The 19046-nt window shown below is 59.8% G+C and overlaps 1 protein-coding gene across 6 annotated transcripts in view; it reads right to left on the minus strand.

Annotated features, from left to right (window-relative positions):
- The window catches only part of KDM4B (lysine demethylase 4B), a 141054-nt gene that overhangs the window by 89377 nt on the left and 32631 nt on the right, over window positions 1-19046 (minus strand). For all 6 annotated transcript variants that reach the window (XM_036846843.1, XM_036846838.1, XM_036846839.1 and 3 more), the window contains exons 3-5: window positions 11648-11813; window positions 5558-5733; window positions 4533-4647 (exon numbers count right to left, since the gene is read on the minus strand). In XM_036846843.1, coding sequence (XP_036702738.1) covers window positions 4533-4647; window positions 5558-5733; window positions 11648-11788 — 432 coding nt within the window. In that variant the 5' untranslated portion in view covers window positions 11789-11813. The remainder of the gene's footprint in view (window positions 1-4532; window positions 4648-5557; window positions 5734-11647; window positions 11814-19046) is intronic.

Consider the following 19046-nt stretch of genomic DNA (forward strand, 5'->3'; position numbering starts at 1 on the left):
ATGGCGGATACTTGCCGTTATACATGTGTCCAAAGCCGTAGAATGTATGACACCAAGAGTGAACCTGAATGTCAACTACGGACCCTGGGATCAGAGGCCCAGACAAGGGACTCAATGTAACAAACACACGGACAAGGCGTCAATGTAGCAAACGCACGGCTCTGGTGGGGAACGCTGACAGAGCGCGAGGCTGAGGGCGTAGGGGAGCAGAGCGCGTGTGGGAGCTCTCTGTACCCTCCTCTCGATTGCGCCGTGAATCTGAAACTGCCCTAAAAAAAGATACCTATTTAAAACAATAACAACAATTATTATTATTACTATTATTATTCAGGATCCCACCTAGCACCAAGACTACACAGTGGGGGAAAGAATAGTCTTTTCAATAAATAGTGTTGGAACAACTGGTTGTCCACATGAAAAACAATGAATTTGGACTCCCTCTTTATACCATATATAAAAACGAACTCAAAATGGATCACAGACCTAAATGTAAGAGCCAAAATTATAAAATTCTTCAAAGAAAACATAGGGGCAAATCTTCACGACCTTGGAATTGGCAAAGGATTCTTAAATAAGACACCCAAAGCACAAGAAATAAAAAATAATAATAACATAAAAATTGGACTTTATTAAAATAAAAACTGCCGCGCTTCAAAGAACACAGCCAAGAAGGTAAAAAGACAACCCACAGAACGGGAGAAAATACTCACAAATCATTTATCAAGTGAGGGACTTGCATCCTGAATGCATGAAGAATTCTTACAACTCAATAATGAGAAGACAAATAACCCAATTAAATATGGGCAAAAGATCTGAATAGACATTTCTCCAAAGAAGATACACAAATGGTCAATCAGCACATGAAAAGACCCTCAACATCATTACCACCAGGAAATGCAAATCAAAGCTACAATGAGATACTACTTCACACCCACCAGGATGGCTAAAATAAAAAATACAGAAGATAACAAGCGTGGGTGAGGATATGGAGAAATCAGAACCCTCATGCTCACCTGGTGGAAATGGGAAATGGGCAGCTGCTTTGGAAAAAACTCTGGCAGGTCCTCAAAAAGTTAAACATGGAGTTACCATGTGACCTGCAATTCACCCCTGGGTAGCTAGCTGCCCAAAAGAAATGAAAACACATGTCCACACACAGACTTGTATGTGAATATTCAGAGCAACATTATTCCTAATAGCTATAAAGTGGAAACGATCTAAATGTCCATCAACTGGTGAATGGATAAAGAATAGATGGTCCATCTATACAGTGGAATATTATTTGGCCATGAAAAGGAGAGAAGCACTGATACTCACTACAATGTGGTGGACCCTGAGGACACGATGCTCAGTAAGAAAGCCAGACACAGAAGGACACACAGTGTGTGATTCCACTCATATGAAACGTCCAGAACAGGCAAGTCCACAGAGACAGACGTGGGTTCGTCATTGTCAGGGACTGAGGAGGGGGATGGGAGTGACTGCTAATGGGGATGGGGCTTCTTTTGGGAATGATAAGAATGTCCTAAAATTGACTGTGGTGATGGCTGCACAACTCTGTGAATATACAAAAAAATACTGAATTACATGCTTTAAATGGGCAAACTGTGTGGTATGTGAATTATACCTCAATAATGCTTAAAAAAAAAAAAACAGTAAGTCTGATAATCAACAAATAAATAAACCAATCCAACTAGCACTAACTTTCCAAAACTCTACATGGAAAAGGACAGGTCATTTGACAATCAGGCGTCTGACTTCACACCTACCTGTACACGAGCACATGAACTTCAGTTATTCCATCCCATCAGCTGCTGGGGTCAAATTCCCTTCCAAGAAGTCACAATCCATAAACCGAGCAGCAGAGCCGCAAGCTGGGATTGGGCTGGCGGGAGGAGCTGGGCAACACCAACCCCCAGGCACCAAGGTCCACACTGTGGCCAAGTCGACAGCTGGCCGAGGTCACAGGACATAGCCAGCTGGGGCCACAAGTCAGACAGCCTAGATTCTAACACCTGCTTGGGACTGGACACAGAGAGTGGGACTCGGCAAGGTTCCCAGCCACGGAGCCTTGACGTCCCCACTTGGAGTTGGGGGGAAATCGCCCGGTTGTTCTAAGGACTAAATGTGGTGTTTAAAGAACAGAGGTGCGGGACTTCCCTGGTGGCACAGGGGTTAAGAATCCGCCTGAAAATGCAGGGGACACGGGTTCGAGCCCTGGTCCGGGAAGATCCCACAAGCCTCGGGGCAACTAAGCCAGTGCACCACAACTACTGAGTCTGTGCTCCAGAGCCCGCGAGCCGCAACTACTGAGCCCGCACGCTGCAACTGCTGAAGGCTGCGCACCTAGAGCCCATGCTCCGCAACAAGAGAAGCCACCGCAATGAGAAGCCCGTGCACCGCAATGAAGAGTAGCCCCCGCTCACCGCCAACTAGAGAAAGCCCGCGCACAGCAACGACGACCCAACGCAGCCAAAAATAAATAAATAAAATTAAATTAAAAAAAAAAAAAAAAGAACAGAGGTACCTTCCTGCCCGGGACCGCCCCAGGCCCTGCCTGCAGAGGCCCAGGGGAAACAGCCCTCCTTGTGTTCAGAGACCAGACGTGGCCCCGGGGACACCCACTGCGGTCCTCCTGCCCGAGCAGCTTCCAGGAGGAGCCGCGAACACAATGAAACCGGAGAGGGGTGGAGGCCCAGCACGGATCCTGGGCTGCCAGGGAGGGTGGTCCAGGCCTCGGCGGCCTGGCGTGGGAAATGGGGGCCCTGGAGGTTGGGCCCCTCTCCCCGGGCCTGGAGGCCCTCGAAGAAAGCAGAGAAGCAGGGGGAGCAGTAGACAGGCCCCAACGGGCCCCAGGAAGCCCTGGGGCCACAGCCCCGCCAGGCCCCCGTCAATCCGACCCAGGAACTTCTGCACTGGCCCAAGGGCGACCTGGCCCACGGTGCTAAAACACACCTGTGTAACCACAAAACCCGCCACGAACAAGGTGACCAATCCTGGCATTCAAAGGTGCGCGGCCCGGAGATGGGCGAGGTGCGCCCGGGTGCGGGTGCCGGCGGGAGTTGACGGTTAGGGGCCTGGGATGCAGCGCGTGTGACAGGGCCTCTGGGGCCGCGTCCTCCGAGCAGGCGCAGCCCTGCTCCCATGGGCTGCGTGCTCGCTGGGAGAAGGCCTGGCCTTGCAGGTCATCTGACCCTTTGGGATCAAGGCCAAGAGTGTGAGCTCAGGGTCCGGGACACGCCCACTGAAGGACTGCCATGCGCCCGCCGGACCCCATGGTATTGATGGGGAAACCGAGGCCCAGGAAGGAGGAAGCAGGACAGGGGCAAACTCGGTCTGGACCCCCGGGGCGAGGGCGTCTGCCTGTGGTTCTGGAGGCAGTGGGTGAGCTCACTTCGAGCTTGACCTGCATCTTCCAGGTAACAAACTAACGCCCTAGGCACCACAAAGCAGACCCACTAGTGGAAGGTCCGGGCCCAGGTCGGCTGGGCTCCGTGAAGCCGGCAAAGTGAAACACTGGCAGCGATTCGTGCTGGGACCTGAGCGGCAGTCGTGTGTTTCCCACGCCTTTTGGGAATCACAAGCCGCCTGTTCTAACAGGCTCCTCCCCTGGGCGCCAAGGAGGGTCCCAGCCCTTCCCAGGAGGGGACTTCATTCCCGCCCCCACCTCCCCGCTACCCAGGAGCAGGTGGCAGCTGTCCTCAGGGGAGAAGGGCTGAGTGGACAAGAGTCTTCCCCTGAGATGACCTTCAGAGGAACGACCGGGGGGAAGGGAGCATGCAGGGAGGCAGAGGGGGCCCCCGGGGAGTGGAGAGGGCCAATCCTAGCCCAGGGTACCCCGTGCGGAACACACCCAGGAGACAGTCAGGCTTCGGAGCTTTGAAATTAACCCCGGTAGGTTCATCCCAGGGTTATCCGAGGTCCCATATTTATAAATTGTCCCCCCCAAAACACGATCCCACTCAAACCTCCCTCTGCTTGACACCAGCACCCTCGGGGGCCTCGGCATCAAGCCTCGACCGGGGCCTGTCTCGCCCCTGGACAGGCCGCGGGCAGCAGAGGCCCAAAGGCCGAGGAGCAGGGCCCTCCCAGCCCAGCGCAGGCACTGGGCGTGAGTGGACCCAGGGGTGGCCCGGACGGCTGAGAACTCGGGCTCCCAGGTTTGCAGGAAGATGGAGTGATAGAAACTTGAAAAGAAGAGCACTCCAACAACCGAGAATTTACAGAAGCCCCTGGGAGAAGGGACGGAATGCTCGATGTCATCTTTTTAGAACCGCTTTGTGGCCGGGCCGCGAGGTCAGCGGCCGAGCGTGGGATCAGGCCAGGGGCAGCACTATGACCTGGCAGGGAAGATTCTGCAAACCTCTGGCTTCTTCCTTTCATCCTAAGCTGGCACGTGCCTGCGACCAGAGCCCAAACAGAAGGCCCCGTGGCGCTTTCCGTGTCATCCCAGCCTCCGTGGTGCAAGGTGGAGCCCGCTCGCCCCCCTCCACCTCCACATCCGCCGGGACGCCTGGAGCCTCAGTACTTACGTCATCGTACAAGGAGCCACTGATGTCAGCCCCATAGATGGGCGACACGAAGGTGAGGTTCTTCCAGTACTTGCGCTCCAGGTCATCGAAGTCCTGGTGCCGGGGGGTGCAGTACCTGGGGACAAACCGAGCGTGTGGGGCTCAGGGCACCTGCCAGACACACCGAGGGAGGGGCTCTGCTCAGACGCCCGCCCTCCCGGGGAGGGCGCGGCCCCGGAGCCCACGGATGAGCTGTGGTGACTGCCAGGCGGTGACGTGGATGGACGGCGGGGGGGCAGTCCTGCCTGGAACGGTGCCCAGGGGTCCCGTCTCGCCAGCTCTCGGGGCCCGGGGTCCCCAGGTCAGACCACACACCAGGGCCACGGGAGCCGGAGAAGGGACCTGGGTTTTGACGGTTCTTGTCCTCCTACCGCCCTGCAGACACCGACAGGCACCGTGGTGGCCAGGGACAGCGCATGAAGGGACAGACAACGCCTGCCCTCACAGGACGCTTGTTTGAGAGCAAAGAGACTGCCAGAGACGCACAGACGATTTCAGCGACTGACGGGGGCTGGGAGCTACGCAGGAAAGGGGGAGTGAACAGTGGCGCTGTGTGCCAGGGAGCGTGCCCACGTGCCATGAGTGCCCACGACGCGCCCGTGAGCTCCCGGGAGTGTGTGTGCATGCCCGAGTGTGCCATGGCAAACCAGGCACCTGGGGAGACGTGCCAGGGAGACCCTCTCTGGGGAGGTGCTGTCAGAGCCGAGACGTCCTGGGGGAGGGGGGTGGCACTCCAAGGACAGGGGACACGGGCAGGCCCTGAAGGGCCGGCCCCGCAGCCAGTGCTCAGGGCAGCGTGAGGTGGACGGCGCGGTCCTGGGTCGGGTGAGGGTCTGGATTTCGCCCCTAAGAACCGGGGGACTGTGAACCGGGGGTGCTGAGGCCCACCCAGGGCACACAGAGCGGGCTTTGTGGGGGCTGCGTGCGCCCCGCCCTCCACACCCCGAGCTGGGGTTTCACCCGCCACGCCGCCCAGGCCCGCGTACTTCTCGCTATTGGCCAGGCGCCGGTACTCCCCAACCGTCATGGCCTTCTTCTGGATGTTATACTGCGTGAAGAGGCCCGACTGGCCCGTCACCACCTGCTGGATGGGCGCCGGGATGACCACGTCGTCAATGTCATCGTACGTCTGCCGCGGCTTCCACTCCTTCGGGGGGATGATCTGCGAGACGGAGCGGGAGGGTGGTCAGCGGCGCCTCCCCTGGGCTCGGCCGCTCGGGACCGGGTGCGGGGCAGGGAGAGCCTGGGGGCACCTAGCACCCCCTGTCCATGTCACCGAGCTCCCAGGAGACCCGGGGCCAGGCCTAACTGGGCACCACCCGGCAGGGTTGGGGGCTGTGCCTGCCTCTGCACGGGGTCAGGGCCTGGAGAGGTGGGAGCGGCCCCAGAGGACGTGCGCGGTCACAGAGTGAGCAGACGTGGGCGGGCTGGGCTGTGTGCGCCCCTCGGCCTGGGATGCACTCGCTGTGTCCCGGGGGCTCTGCTACCGCGCCCTCTGGCCACCACGTGCCCATCTCGGGACTCCGCGCAGACGAGGCCCCAGAGCGGAGGCCCCAGGGCCGCAGTGCACACTCATTCCAGCACCCCTGCTCCAGTGACACCTACTGGGGGCGATCGCAGCTCTAGGTGCTGGGGAGACATGGGGACACAAAGGACTCAGGCGAGGGCCTGAGTCCTGACTGGAGGACGCAGGTGATAAATCCCGGCGAGAAAAAGGAAGTTGTAAGACAGTAACAAGGGTAAAGCGGGGCTGGGTGAGCCGCCCAGAGGCAGGAGGTGGGGGGTGGGCAGTGGGGGGCTGACCATTCCAAGTGGGAGGAGGCCTGAGGTCACACTGCAGCCCCCGCCCCAGCAGGCGCCACCACGCCCCTCCCCCAGCAGGTGGCAGCACCCCGGCCCACCCGCCCCACCCCAGGAGGGGACACGGAGGGCGCCGCGGATGGGGATGGACCTCCCCCTCCACGTTTCCTCTCCGCCGGTCGGGGGTGACCTCTGCGCAAGCCCCACGGGCCCGGGCGGGTATCTGCAAGCCCCGAACCTCCTTCCAGGGCGTCCAGTGGGCCACTCACCCAACAGCTCTGGGAAAAGGAACTAAACCAACCCGCTTTCGGCATCAGCCACGCACCCTGGGGCAGCCAAACCCTCTCCCGGCTCAGGGCCACCAGGGAAGCACACGGCGCTGAGGCCCGAGTTTGCCGACAGCTCGGGAGCGGCTAAGTCCACTCACCATCCCCAGGATCCCGCTGTCACATGGGTGCAAAGGAATGTTTTGCTTGGCGATGAAAACACTGACTCTCCAGTTGCCTGCTAAAAAGGGTGCTGCCCACCCACGACTAGCACGCATGGGGGTGCCCACCCACATAAATCAGTAACAACGACAGCCGCGACGATGAGAAAGTCAGCGCTCCTCACCCGGGCAGTCCCGCCCCGCGGGGGACACTGGGCCACGTCTGGGGACGTCTGTGGTTGTCAGGACTGGGGGGGGCTCCTGGCATCGAGGGGGTGGGGGCAGGGAGGCTGCTCCACACCCCACAGCACCCAGGACGGGCCCCCAGAGGGTGACCCGGCCCCCATGTCAGCAGTGCCAGCAGGACCCTTATTTAGAGGTAAATGGGGACGAGCCCCCTCCCGGAAGACACAGCTCTTCAGTCACAATGCCACGGGTGCCTGGCGTGACAACAGGGTGCTGGGCTCAGCCTGCCAGTCGACGGTTTTGTTAGATTCCCAGTGAGAAATCTGAGGAGTCAGGTGATGAACTAAAACACTCAAGGCTAGAAATGCAAAAAATAAAAAGAAGAGAGGGGGACTTCCCTGGTGGCACAGTGGTTAAGACTCCACGCTCCCAACGTAGGGGGCCTGGGTTCAATCCCTGATCGGGGAACTAAGATCCCACACGCACGCTGCAACTAAGAGTTCGCACGCCACAACTAAGGAGCCCGCCTGCCGCAACTAAGACCCGGCGCAACCAAATAAATAAATAAATATTTAAAAAAAAAAAAAAGAAAAGGAGAAGAGGGCCCACGCCTCCAGGATGCGGGATGTTCTTGCAGGGAAACGGGTTGTGGGGTGAGGGATCTGGGACCCCGAGCTGCTCTTTAACTACGTGGCTGATGCCTCCTCACTGCAGAAAAGCCTGAGTTTCCTCCTGGGGGAAAGCGCAGTGACCCTGGACCGGCTCCCTCGCCCCAAGTCTGTTGGAGAATCGCCTCCCTAACCAGGCTGTGGGGTGAACGGACCACTCCTCAGCCCTCCGCTCTCAGGGGAGAGCCTCGGGCTCAGTCCTGTCCCCACGGGCTCTGCCGTGTGACATCTGGACACTGGGGAGGAGCCGGCAGACGCTCCCGACACCTGGCTCACACATGTGAACCGCACTTTCCCAGGCACATGCTACGCGGGTTCTGGAAAGGCGCATGAACAGAAGGTCACTGGTCTGGAACCCGAAGCTTCTGGAAAAATCCCTCAGCAAAGCACCACGGCCTAACACCCTCAAGTCTCTGCAGAGCAGGATTTGAAAGGAGGCTCTCCAAGCAGAGGACACCTGAAAGACGCTCACCCTAAAGGCCCGTGAGCACCCCGACTGCGTGGCCCTGGACGGACCCTGACTCGAATCTCCTGGGGGGGCAAGACTCAGCCAAGGCCAGGAGGACGGAGAGGCCACACACCCAAGGGAACGGCGTGACACCAGGGAGGTGGCCAAGCTGGGAGCGCTGGGCAGCTGGGGCAGGTGTGGGAGACCCTTCGAGAGGGGAGGAAGTGAGGGGCCAGCCTCTGCCCCCCAGAACCAGCTGGACCCAAAGCCATTCTGCTGGCAGCAGGCCTGGAGGCTAAGAAGAGCCAGGGCACCGCCTGGCAGCAGGGCACTGAGGGAACTGACGCCCCTTGACCCCTCCCCCATGACCCCAAGCCATGCCCCTTCCTGGTTCCCTCCCCACCCCCGCCAGCCCTTCCCAAGCAGCCCGAGGGGGAAGGAGCCCAGCTGGACACTGGTCCCAGAGCACACTCAGGGTGGGTGAGGAATGTGACCCGCCACCCCGATGGCCCCAGGGTGGGGGTCCCTGTACCCAGAGCCCCCTGAGCTCCGGGCCTCGGCCCAGCTGTGCCTGGTGAGTGCCCCCCCCGACCTAGCTGCCCTGGGCCCAACAGAGCTTTTGTCGGGGGGCCATCAAATGTAGCTTTGATGGAAAAAGAAACCTCAACACCACACACACACACACACACACACACACACACACACACGGAAGGGTAGTCAAGGCTGATGAGACCAGGGTGAGGGGGACCCCGGCGACTACAGAGCTCGTTCAGGCCAGCAGGACGCTGTGTCCCTTCTCCAAAGAGGCTGGCAGCCCTCAGGGCTGACGGCCCGCGTCGGAAGGAAGTGGGGGCACCGAGGGCCGTGGCACGTGCCTCCCTGGACCCATCTGTCCCCTCAGTTGCAAGGAAGCCCCAAGGGGCTAGAGGCACCTGCACGCCGTCCCTGCCTGACGGGAGCAGGGATGAGGGTGCACGCGTGTGTGTCGGCGTGACTGTCCCCACAGGATCTCTCAGCGACAGCGGGGGAGCTGCTCCCAGCAGCCCGTGCCCGCCCTCACAGTGCCCTTCCAGAGAGAACTGCCCTTGCCAGAGAGAAAATAGCAAAGAAAATACCACTTAAGAAAAGTGGAAAGGAACATGCAAACAAAGGGCAGAGGGGGACTTCCCTGGCGGCGCAGTGGTTAAGAATCCGCCTGCCAATGCAGGGGACACGGGTTCGAGCCCTGGTCCGGGAAGATCCCACATGCCGCGGAGCAACTAAGCCCGTGCATCGCAACTACTGAGCCCACGAACCACAACTACTGAAGCCCGCATGCCCGTGCTCCGCAATAAGAGGAGCCACCGCAATGAGAAGCCCGCGCACCTCAGCGAAGAGTAGCCCCCACTCACCACAACTAGAGAAAGCCCGCGCGCAGCAATGAAGACCCAATGCAGCCAAAAAAAAAAAAAAGGGCAGAGGGAAAATGCGCCCTGAAAACATCTGTCTCACAAAAACATCCAGTCCGAATGGTTTCCTGTCGATTCAAGTAAGTTAGCGGAAAACTGGTCCACGGGAATTAAAGGCTTAAGCAGAGGCATGGGGCTCAAAGGAAAGGCAGGAGCCGGCAAAGGAGAAGAAAAAGGAAGGAGCAGAGCCGGGGTGAGGACGTGCAGGGGAGACTCGGTCACGCCACACGAGGCTGCACCCAAAGCAGCCCCGGGACAGAAGGTGCTGGAAACAGCCCGGAAGCCGGAGCCGGAGATGACAGAGGAGGAAACAGAGGAGAGGGGCCGGGGGAAGTGCCAGGTGCTGCCAACGGAGCACTCCACGAGGTTACCAAGATTCCTGGCACAGGGGACAACTTGGATCTAAAAACAGAACTGGCGCTGCGTCCCGGCAAACGCGGAACGAGGTGAGGGACAGGACACATTCCAGATGAAGGGGGGCCCCCCATGCCCAGCCCCACGGGCACCAGGCCTCAGAGTCCCCCCCACTGCCCCCAGCTGGGGCACCTGAGGGAAAGGGGCACCTGACAACCGACCCCAGCCAATCGGTCCAGCCCAGACAGAGGCTCCGAACCTGCAAGAACCCAGGCCCGGGGCTTCCAGAGCCAGAGACCGCGATGAGAAGGTTCTGCTGGGTGTGTGCTGTCATGGGGCCCCAGGAACAAAAACCAAGGGGAGGGGAGAGGAGGGAAGATGTCGCAGGCCCACCTCTCTCCTCATCTGCATGGCTGAGATTAAAGGCATGGATGTCACACGGCCAGCCAAACCCGGCAGGGGAGGTGGGCAGAGGAAGGCCAGCACACCTGTCCCCTCGCTGCAGACACCGTGACCCGCGGCCCAATACCACCCACCACCTGCTTCCGTCCAGCCACTGAGCTGACGCCGGCATTCTTTCTGTTTTTAATTTTTTTTCATTTTTTGAAAAATTTTTTTAAAATTCTTTTTTACTTTTTAAAATTTTACTTATTTACTTATTTATTTATTTATTTTTTGGCTACCCCACACGGCGTGTGGGATCCTAGTTCCCCGACCAGGGATCGAACCCAGGCCCTCGGCAGTGAGAGCGCAGAGTCCTCACCACTAGACCGCCAGGGAAGTCCCTTTTTTTAAAATTTTTAAATGGTTGAGGGAAAATAACAAATGAAGACTGTTTCAGGACAGGTGAAAATTCTACGAAATGCACATGTCGGTGTCTATAAATCACGTTTCATGTGCTCACAGCCATGCTTGTGGGGTTGTGGGTCATCCCCGGCCGCAGAGCTGAGTGGTGGCCACAGACAGTCCAGCCCAAGAAGCTGAAATTATTTACTATCTGGCTCTTTGCAGAAAAGGCTTAGCGACCCCCAGCTTAAATAATAGAGGGCTGGGTATTAGATAAAGTGCCGGTCATACAGGAAGCAACTAGAAGAACCCAAATCAGGTGACGAATCTCCCAGATTATGTGGTGAGCAGACCCTCACACACACAGGTTCACGTGCACATAAAGAAACTCGGCACCCGTCCCCAGGGTCTGCTCCCCGCACGGAAGAGGCGTGGGCAGGCATGCTATCTGCCGGTGTTCACACACGCACACACGCACGTGCACGTCCGTGTGTGATGCTCCGTGCAAAGAGACACGAGGAATCAGTGCCGTGCCGCTCCAGGCAGAGGAGCCGGGGTCAGGGTGGGTGGAGGGGGCACTCATTCTCCCTCCTATCCTGTCACAATGCTTGAACTCGCTTCACACGTGCGTTACCGTCTCAAAACAAATGTGTTTAAGTAGGAATATAAAGGCAAAAAGTAAGCCCTCCCCGGCACCGACTCCCCTGGGACCCCCCTGACGGGGTGAGACGGCTGCTGGTCCCACCGTGATGCTCTGTGTCCCACCCAGCATCAGCACCCTCGGGGACCCCGGTGCCCAGAACTGTGCCTGACCTGGGGAAAGAACATATGTTCATGGATAAATTAGGTCAGATGCGCTCAATGAGCAGATTAATGGGTGCCTCTCGGGCCGCTTGCCCCTGGGTGGGCACAGGGCAGGGGCCGGGGAGAGCTGCACGGGGGCCCGGGGCATCACCCACCTTGGCCAGGCCCGCCCGGTGGGCCCCCTGGGACTCGATGTAGGCCACGTATCTGTTGAAGTCCTTAAACTCCTCCATGGTTGGGCGAAACGTCATGATTTTACAACTCGGGTTCTGGGCCCCGTGATCCTCGGACCCCATGGCTGCAGCGGAGAGACGGCCACACCTGCAAGGGAGACAAGAGAGCGTCAGCACCGCCATCACCGCCAGGGGCCGGTTCCCTTCTCCCCAGGAGGCACCCAAACCACCCGGCCCCGAGGACAGAGGCCGCGCAGCCGAGCAGGGCCAAGGGGAGCCTGGGGGCCACTTCATCACTCACTCTGGCACAAAAGACCACATGACTGCAACGAATTACCAACAGAGGTGGCCCGTTCTAAGAGCCCATGCGATGCTGGAGGCCAGAGCACCCATTTCAAACAAGGGGCCTCGGAAATAAAACCTTTTCTTATCAGGGCCTCATCCAGATTCACTGGCATTGACCTCACAGCTGGAATCCAGAGGCAGCAGCAGGGGAGGGGCTGGGAAGGTGAGTGAGGTCCTGTGTGTTTCACTAGCAGGGAACCCCTCCTCGGGCGGGCCGCCGCGAGCAGGGGAGCAGTGTGTGGGTCCCTCCAGCACTGGCCCGGCTGCTGTCAGCGAACCCAGGCCCCAATGACCCACGGGCTGCCCGAGGCCGGGACCTGGAACCAGGAGAGCAGGAGGCCCGTTTCCCGCCGCGTCGCCCTGGGCTATAACCACGCCTGGCCGATGGGGCACAGAGCGGGGCGGGGATCGGGCTCCTCTAGGGGACAAGGCTGCAGGCTGGAGAGGCCCCCGCCTGTCCCGAGAGTTACGAGAGTTAGGGGGGCCCAGCGGGGTGGCTGCTGACCCACCCCAATGAGGAAGAGGCTTGGGGGACAGACTCTGCGGAAGGGTCCCTGCTGGGACAAGAGAAGACCAGACTCCCTCCGGGACTGGAAAGAGGTCAGAACCCAAGCGCACGCAGACCCAGAACTTGGAGGACAGCTAACCAAGTCCACCTCCCCCCACCCCAAAGTAAGCTGGAGAGTGAGAAAGGCAGGAAGCCCGCCAGTCTGGGAAGTAGAGAGTGGCGGGGGGGGGGGGGGGGTCCATGTCCCCAAGACGCGGCCACTGGCTCCCCAAAGGCACTCCCCCGGCGGGCGCTAGAGGGCAGCACGAGCCCGGGAACGGGAGCCGAGGCGGGCAGCTCCCTGGGACAGACCTGGAGGCCCAGGCGGATACCAGACCAGGTCCAGGTCCTGCCCTCAACCACCCCATGCCTGGGCGCACAGGGCAGCGGGTCGGCAGCTAAGGCCGCGCTCTGAAGGTCACACTCACGGCTGGACTGCTGAGGACCCCGGAGGTCCTGGCACACACGGGGTCACCACTGCATCCGGGCTGGGACCCCTGGGCCCCTCCGCCCTGTGTGCACAGGAGCCTCTGTCGCTCCTCCTTGCAGGGCAGCCGAAGCTGCGGTCCACAAGGCAGGCCACGGGTGCCCGGGACCGTGTGACAACAGCTCTGAGGGGGATCACAGGGAACCACCGAGGTCACACGGGTTTATAAAGGGGAAGGGTCATCACAAACCCCCCTGCAGACCAGCAGGCACCAGAGGGCCCAGGCCGCGGCCAGGCTGACCAGCCCTCAGGACAGACCACCATGCCGTCCCCCCCCCGCTCCCCACCCCACAGCCGGGGCCCGGCGCCTGACTCCCTACCTGAGCCCTCAGAAGCCAGCTGCCCTCTCCTCTCCAGCCCAGACCCGGCCACACAGGGCTCACCCGGGGTCTCCGCTGTCCTGAGGGAGCTCAAGGCCCCGGGGGGACAGGCCCGACCCCAATGATCTGGGAACATGGGTGTGGACCTGAGCTGGGCTAAGGGCTGTGGAGGGAGGCACAGGGGCGTAGGGAGGGAGGCCTCCAGGGCAGGGACCCGGGACAGGACAGACGACCGGCCGCAGCCATCGCTCGCCGGCCTTCCTCGTGTGCCCACCACCCGAGCCGCCCCACCTGTCAACCCCACATCCCCACCTGCCCAGATTCCCTGCACCCACCGCCCCTGCCCGCACAGAGCAGCGGGCTCCCGGCGGAGGGGGTCCCTGCCGCCCACCCATCTTGCGTGGCCATCAAATCCGTCCTCTGAGGCCTGCAGCCGAAACACGGTCACCCGGGTCTCAGCCCCTCGTCCCAAGCCCCCGACGGCCGGGCAAAGGGCCAGAGGCTGGCTCCGCAGCCCGCCACGGATGGTGCCCAGATTCGGAAGCGGCGGACACATCAGCGCGTAACAGCCCCGGCCCTGTTCTCCACATTTTATGTGGGTGGTGTGCCCACTCTGCACAGTTCACGAAGGGGCGTCGCGTCCCTGGAAGCCCGGCTCTGCTGCGACCACCCCAGTTTCCCAACACACCGCCACCCGCTGTGGGTGACGGGCGCCAGGACCACCCGCACCAGCAACTCTCCTCTTGGCCAGGCCGGTCCCAGCAGGGGAGGAGGACACAGGCTCCCCCCAAGGCCAGCTGTGTCACCACGAAAGGAGCCCACCCTGCCACGGATGCTGCCGCCTGCCCTCCCACACGGCACTGTTGGTGGGAAGTGAGGTGGGGCAGGACACCCGTCTCCCCCCAAGACCAGCCTGTCCTGGGCAGAGTGGGGGCAGCCCCGGGGTCCTGCCCACACGAGTTCTCTCGCCCATTAAACATAACCGCAGGAGCGCTTTTTCCATGGGGGGCAGGGGGAGCAAGCAGGTGATATGACAGCAGGTAGAGTTTCCTGCACTGCACCTGGCAAGATATGCTTCTCCAACCACCGCTGTCATCCAGATTCAGCTCAGCAGTGGATCATGTGCGGTTTTCTTTTTTTTTTTTTTTTTTTTTTTTGTCTTATTCGTGCCGGTTGCAGTGAAGTTTTTAGTAGGTAAATATAAAGAAGAAAATTAAAATGGTTTATAATCCCAACACTCCATAACCCTTGACACGTTTTTTGAAGGAGGGCAAATAAAAATCAGACGTGCACATACTTAAAAAATAACAAAAGGAATGTGCTCTTTACCAGACAGTGCCACGCCCAAAATGCGAGGTTCTAACAACTTCATCGTAAAAAGACAAGCAGCACAATTAAAAAGTGGGCCAACGACTTGAATCGACATTTCCCCAAAGAGGAGACTCAAACGGCCAGTAAGCACATGAAAAGATGCTCGAGGTGATCAGCCGTCAGAGGGGCGCAAATGTAACTAGAGTGACACACCCCCCCCAGCTGGGGCGGCTAGAGTGCAAAAGCAGGTACAGCAAGTGTTGTTGAGGAACTGGAACCCTGACTCCCAGCTGGTGGGAACGTAACATGGGGCAGCCCCCCAAAAAGTTAAACACGGAACTGACCACACAAGCCAGCAATCCCACCCCTAGGTATACACCCAAGAGAAATGAAAACCTATGTCCACACAAAAACTTGTATGCAAATGTTCACAGCAGCATGATTCACAATAGCCAAAAGGTGGAAACAACCCAAGTGCCCATCAACAGATGATGGTACACAAACCGGTCCCTCCACACACGGGAACATCACTCAGCCACGAAAGGGAGAGAAGCACTGACACTCGCTACAACATGGATGGACCCTGAGAACACGATGCTCAGCGAGAGAAGCCAGGCCCAGAGGGCCACCGTAGGCTAAGAGGTCTGGGTTCCTTTATGGAGTGATGGAAATGTTCCAAAGTTGATTGTGGTGAAGGCTGCAGGACTCTGAATTCGCTAAGAACTTTGGAATCGTGTGCTGTAAGTGAGAGAACTGGTTGGAGGGTGGATTCTATCTCAATACAGCTGCTACCCCCAGAAAAGAAACAGAGATTAGGGTAGGGGAGAAGGAAAGAAGAAAGTTCTGCACTTGCCAAAAAATAAATAATAAATAAACAAAACCTCTGGCTGCCTGGCAGGGTGGGCGCCTGGAGCCTTCAGCCCGCAGAAGGGCTGCCCCAGAGCCAAGCACCCACCCCATGAGAGACAGAGGACACCCCGCAGCCCGGCCACGGAGGAGGCGTCTGCTGGGTTCCTTCCTTCTCTAACAGGAAGTGCGGCCTCCAGAGACACTTGGTGGGTCCCTGTCCCCGCCCCCGCCCCGGCCCAGCCCTTGAAGCCTCTAACAGGAAAGCTAGCGTCCCTTTCTTCCCGCTCCTGATTCTGAGGCTGAGAGCAGGCATGCCTATAGGCTGCAACCACTGAATTACACATTCTAAACGGATGGAACTGTCTGCTTTGTGAATTACCTCTCAATAAAGCGGTGATTTTTCTTAAGTGCTGTGTTCGCGGAGACCCTGCACGCCTTGGCCTTCCTGGCCTGATGCTCGCCCGGCCCTTGCAGCCCGCCGCCTGGGACCGATGAGCGCGATCACGCGTGGAGGGGCGGTTCCCCAGCTGTCCTGGACGGCTCCTCCTCACCCAGAGACAGGTGACAGGAGGGGTCCATCCACTCTCTGGGCCCCAACGAATGAGTCCAGCCCAGAGAAGCCCTCCTGGGCTGCTGCACCGGCACCTCCCCCAGCGGCCTTCAAACTGGGGGACTCACGGGCTGGGCCGTGGGGGACACTCTGGCCACCCCCGTGGAGGCTACCACCCGACCTGCACTGCAGCACGGTGACCAGGTGGGGGGTCTTTCCCGCCCCACCCTGACAGCTGCCCCTCTCGGGGGCAGAAGTCTCTCCAGATCTGGACTCCGGCCTGGGGCTGATGCCCCCCCGCCAGGAGCCCGACAGAGCGGGGTGCGCTGAGCCTGAGAGCCTCAGGAGAGGGGGGGCGAGAGACGCCCCAAGGCGTGGGTCTCCCACAGCCAGGTGCACTCTGTCTGTCCGTCGGTGAGCCAGAATGCAGAAATAAGATGACTAGTAGGGGACGCCATTTCCCCAACAGGCAGCCTCATCTTCCTGACTGAGGGGCTCTGGGGACTAAGGGTTTCTGAGGCCCAATGGCAGATGTTTTCCAGAAACTGGATGGCTGGAATCTGCAACTCTGGGGTTTTGACAAGAATACACTGTTCAATATGCGGGAAGGTACGTCCTCTGAAAAAAATGTCACCCTACTAAAAGCTTTACTCTGAGGGGTGCACTGTTTTTGAAAAGGATTCGGGGGCTCTCTGAGCACGAGGTGCCCCCAGTTCTTCTCAGCAGGGCCTGTGCCCCAGCCCCGGGGGGCGTCTCTCCCCCAGCTCTCTCCTCCTGGGCCCTCCCCTCCACCTGCCATCAGGTGAAGCCCCAAGCCTCCCCGTGACTCCCAGCCAGCCCCAGGCCCTGCTCCCATCTCAGCCCAGTTCCCGCCACCACAGCCCAGTTCCCAACAGGAGACGATGACTGGGGGCCCCTGAGTGGGCTCAGGTCCCAGGAGGAGCCAGCACCCCTCCACCAAGGCTCAAGAGGAAACCCACCGTGAAGGCAGCACGGAAGCCCCTGCCCCCGGGTGTGGGCCTGGCACTCCATCACCGTGTCCCGAGAGCAGCTCACCAGGTGCCCTCATACAGGGAAAAGCCTGGCGGTAGAACGTCCTCCACTTCATCCTTCTCTGCTGGGAGCACCCCCTACGTCCCAGGTTCCCTGCAAGCTGGGCATGCTCCCTGATCACACAGAGCCTGAAGCCCAGGGGGCGCTCGGGGCAACTAGTACTGCCCCACCGTACCCGCCAGCCCCAGTGTCAGAGAAACCTTTGCCCCCCCCGGCCCCTGGCCTGTGGAGCCAGATCAGCGTTGGAGGGGTCCTCGTGCTGGCCCCACGGAGCAGGAGAGCCCGGGCCGGGGGGAGCACAGGCTCCAGGAGCAGCCCGCGAAGTCTCAAGGATGCCAGCCTTGATCTAGCTCTACCCCACAGAACTGGCTGGACTCAAAGAGACACAGTGACGAGAGGGACAAAGCAGGCAGAGAGCCCAGAGCCAGGAAGGCAGGAGGCCAAGGTCAGAAGGGCCAACTGAGAAATGTGAGGACAAGAGACGTGAGGAAGGCAGCTTGGCCGGACGGGGCTGTGCGGGCATGGAGTGGGGGCGATGGGTAGCCCCGCGCTCAAGGCCAGGACCACCCTAACACTGATCTGAGCGACGCCAACTCCGAAAGGCACAAAGGAAGAATCGCCCGCAGCCATGCACGTTCGTTCCCTACGGCTGCCGAACGAATCTCCACAAACCTAGTGGCTGAAACAGCACAACTTTATCTTCGAGTTCTGGAGGTCAGGAGTCCCTCCCGGATCTCAATTGGGCTGTGCTCTTTCTGGAGGTTTCCTGCCTTTTCCAGCTTCTAGAGGCACCGCATCCCTGGCTCGAGGCCCCTTTCTGCATACTCACAGCATCTCCGGTCTCTGCGTCTCTTCTCTGACCACTGCTTCCATCACCACGTCCCCTTCTCTGATGCTGACCTCCCTGCCTCCCTGCCTCCCTCTCAGAAGGACCCCTGTGATGACACTGGACCGCCTGGCTAATCCAGGGTGAGCACCCATCTCCAGATCTTTAGCTTCGTCCCAGCTGCAGAGTCCCTCTCGTGCCAGGGAGCATCTGCACAGGTTCCACAATTAGGGTGTGGGCACCTCGAGGAGCGCTATTCCCTCTGCCTCAAAAGCCACGTGAAAAACCCATCACACAAAGAGATAAGTAACAGTCACCATGCCCCTCCCACCGGGGACCGCTGCTGTGAGATGCGTCCTGGAAAGACAAGCACATCTGCCTACTCGCTCAGACAAAAGCACAGTTTCGAGAAGAGGACGAAGGGGACCAAGCGATACCCAGTGGGCTGCAACGTGAGCCCCGCGTCCTCCCCACGACTCAGACGTGCACAGCGCCCCAGAGCACGGAGCCTGGGGCCACCCTCTGGCCGCAGAGCTGCCTCATGGGCACAGCCAGAGGCCCCAGTGATGCCGAGGGAGCCCTTTCCGGCCGCTCGCGCCCCAGACGACCTTGGCCTGCATCTTCACCTTGGTGCCAGTGCTCCCACGGCTGACTCCCAGGTTAAGAGGCTCACACCTCGTCAGCCCCCAAGACACTCGGCCGAGCTGTGGGGAGGAGCCAGGAGGCGTGAACCGCAAGCTGGGTTGCATGATGGCCTGGGGAGCCGCCGGGAGCCCCATCCCCAGGAGGCCTGAGCGTGGGAAGGGCAGGCCCTGGGAATCCCCAGGGGCCCGGCTCGGCCCCATCCCCCCACATTGCCAGAGCCCCTTCGCTAATCCCAGAGCAAGCGTGCGACACCTGGGGACCGCGACGATCAGGGCCACGCGACGATCAGGGCCACGCGACGATCAGGGCCACGCGACGATCAGGGCCACGCTTTCGGGAGATGCTGAAGGGCCAACAGTGCTGGCCACGGAAGCCTCAAGAAGCCACATGGGGCAAAGTCCCGTGAATACTGTGGTCTGAGTCACAACCTCGCGTGACTCTAAAATGA

The sequence above is a fragment of the Balaenoptera musculus genome, chromosome 3 (genome assembly GCF_009873245.2).
Source record: "Balaenoptera musculus isolate JJ_BM4_2016_0621 chromosome 3, mBalMus1.pri.v3, whole genome shotgun sequence".
Classification (NCBI taxonomy): Eukaryota; Metazoa; Chordata; class Mammalia; order Artiodactyla; family Balaenopteridae; genus Balaenoptera; species Balaenoptera musculus.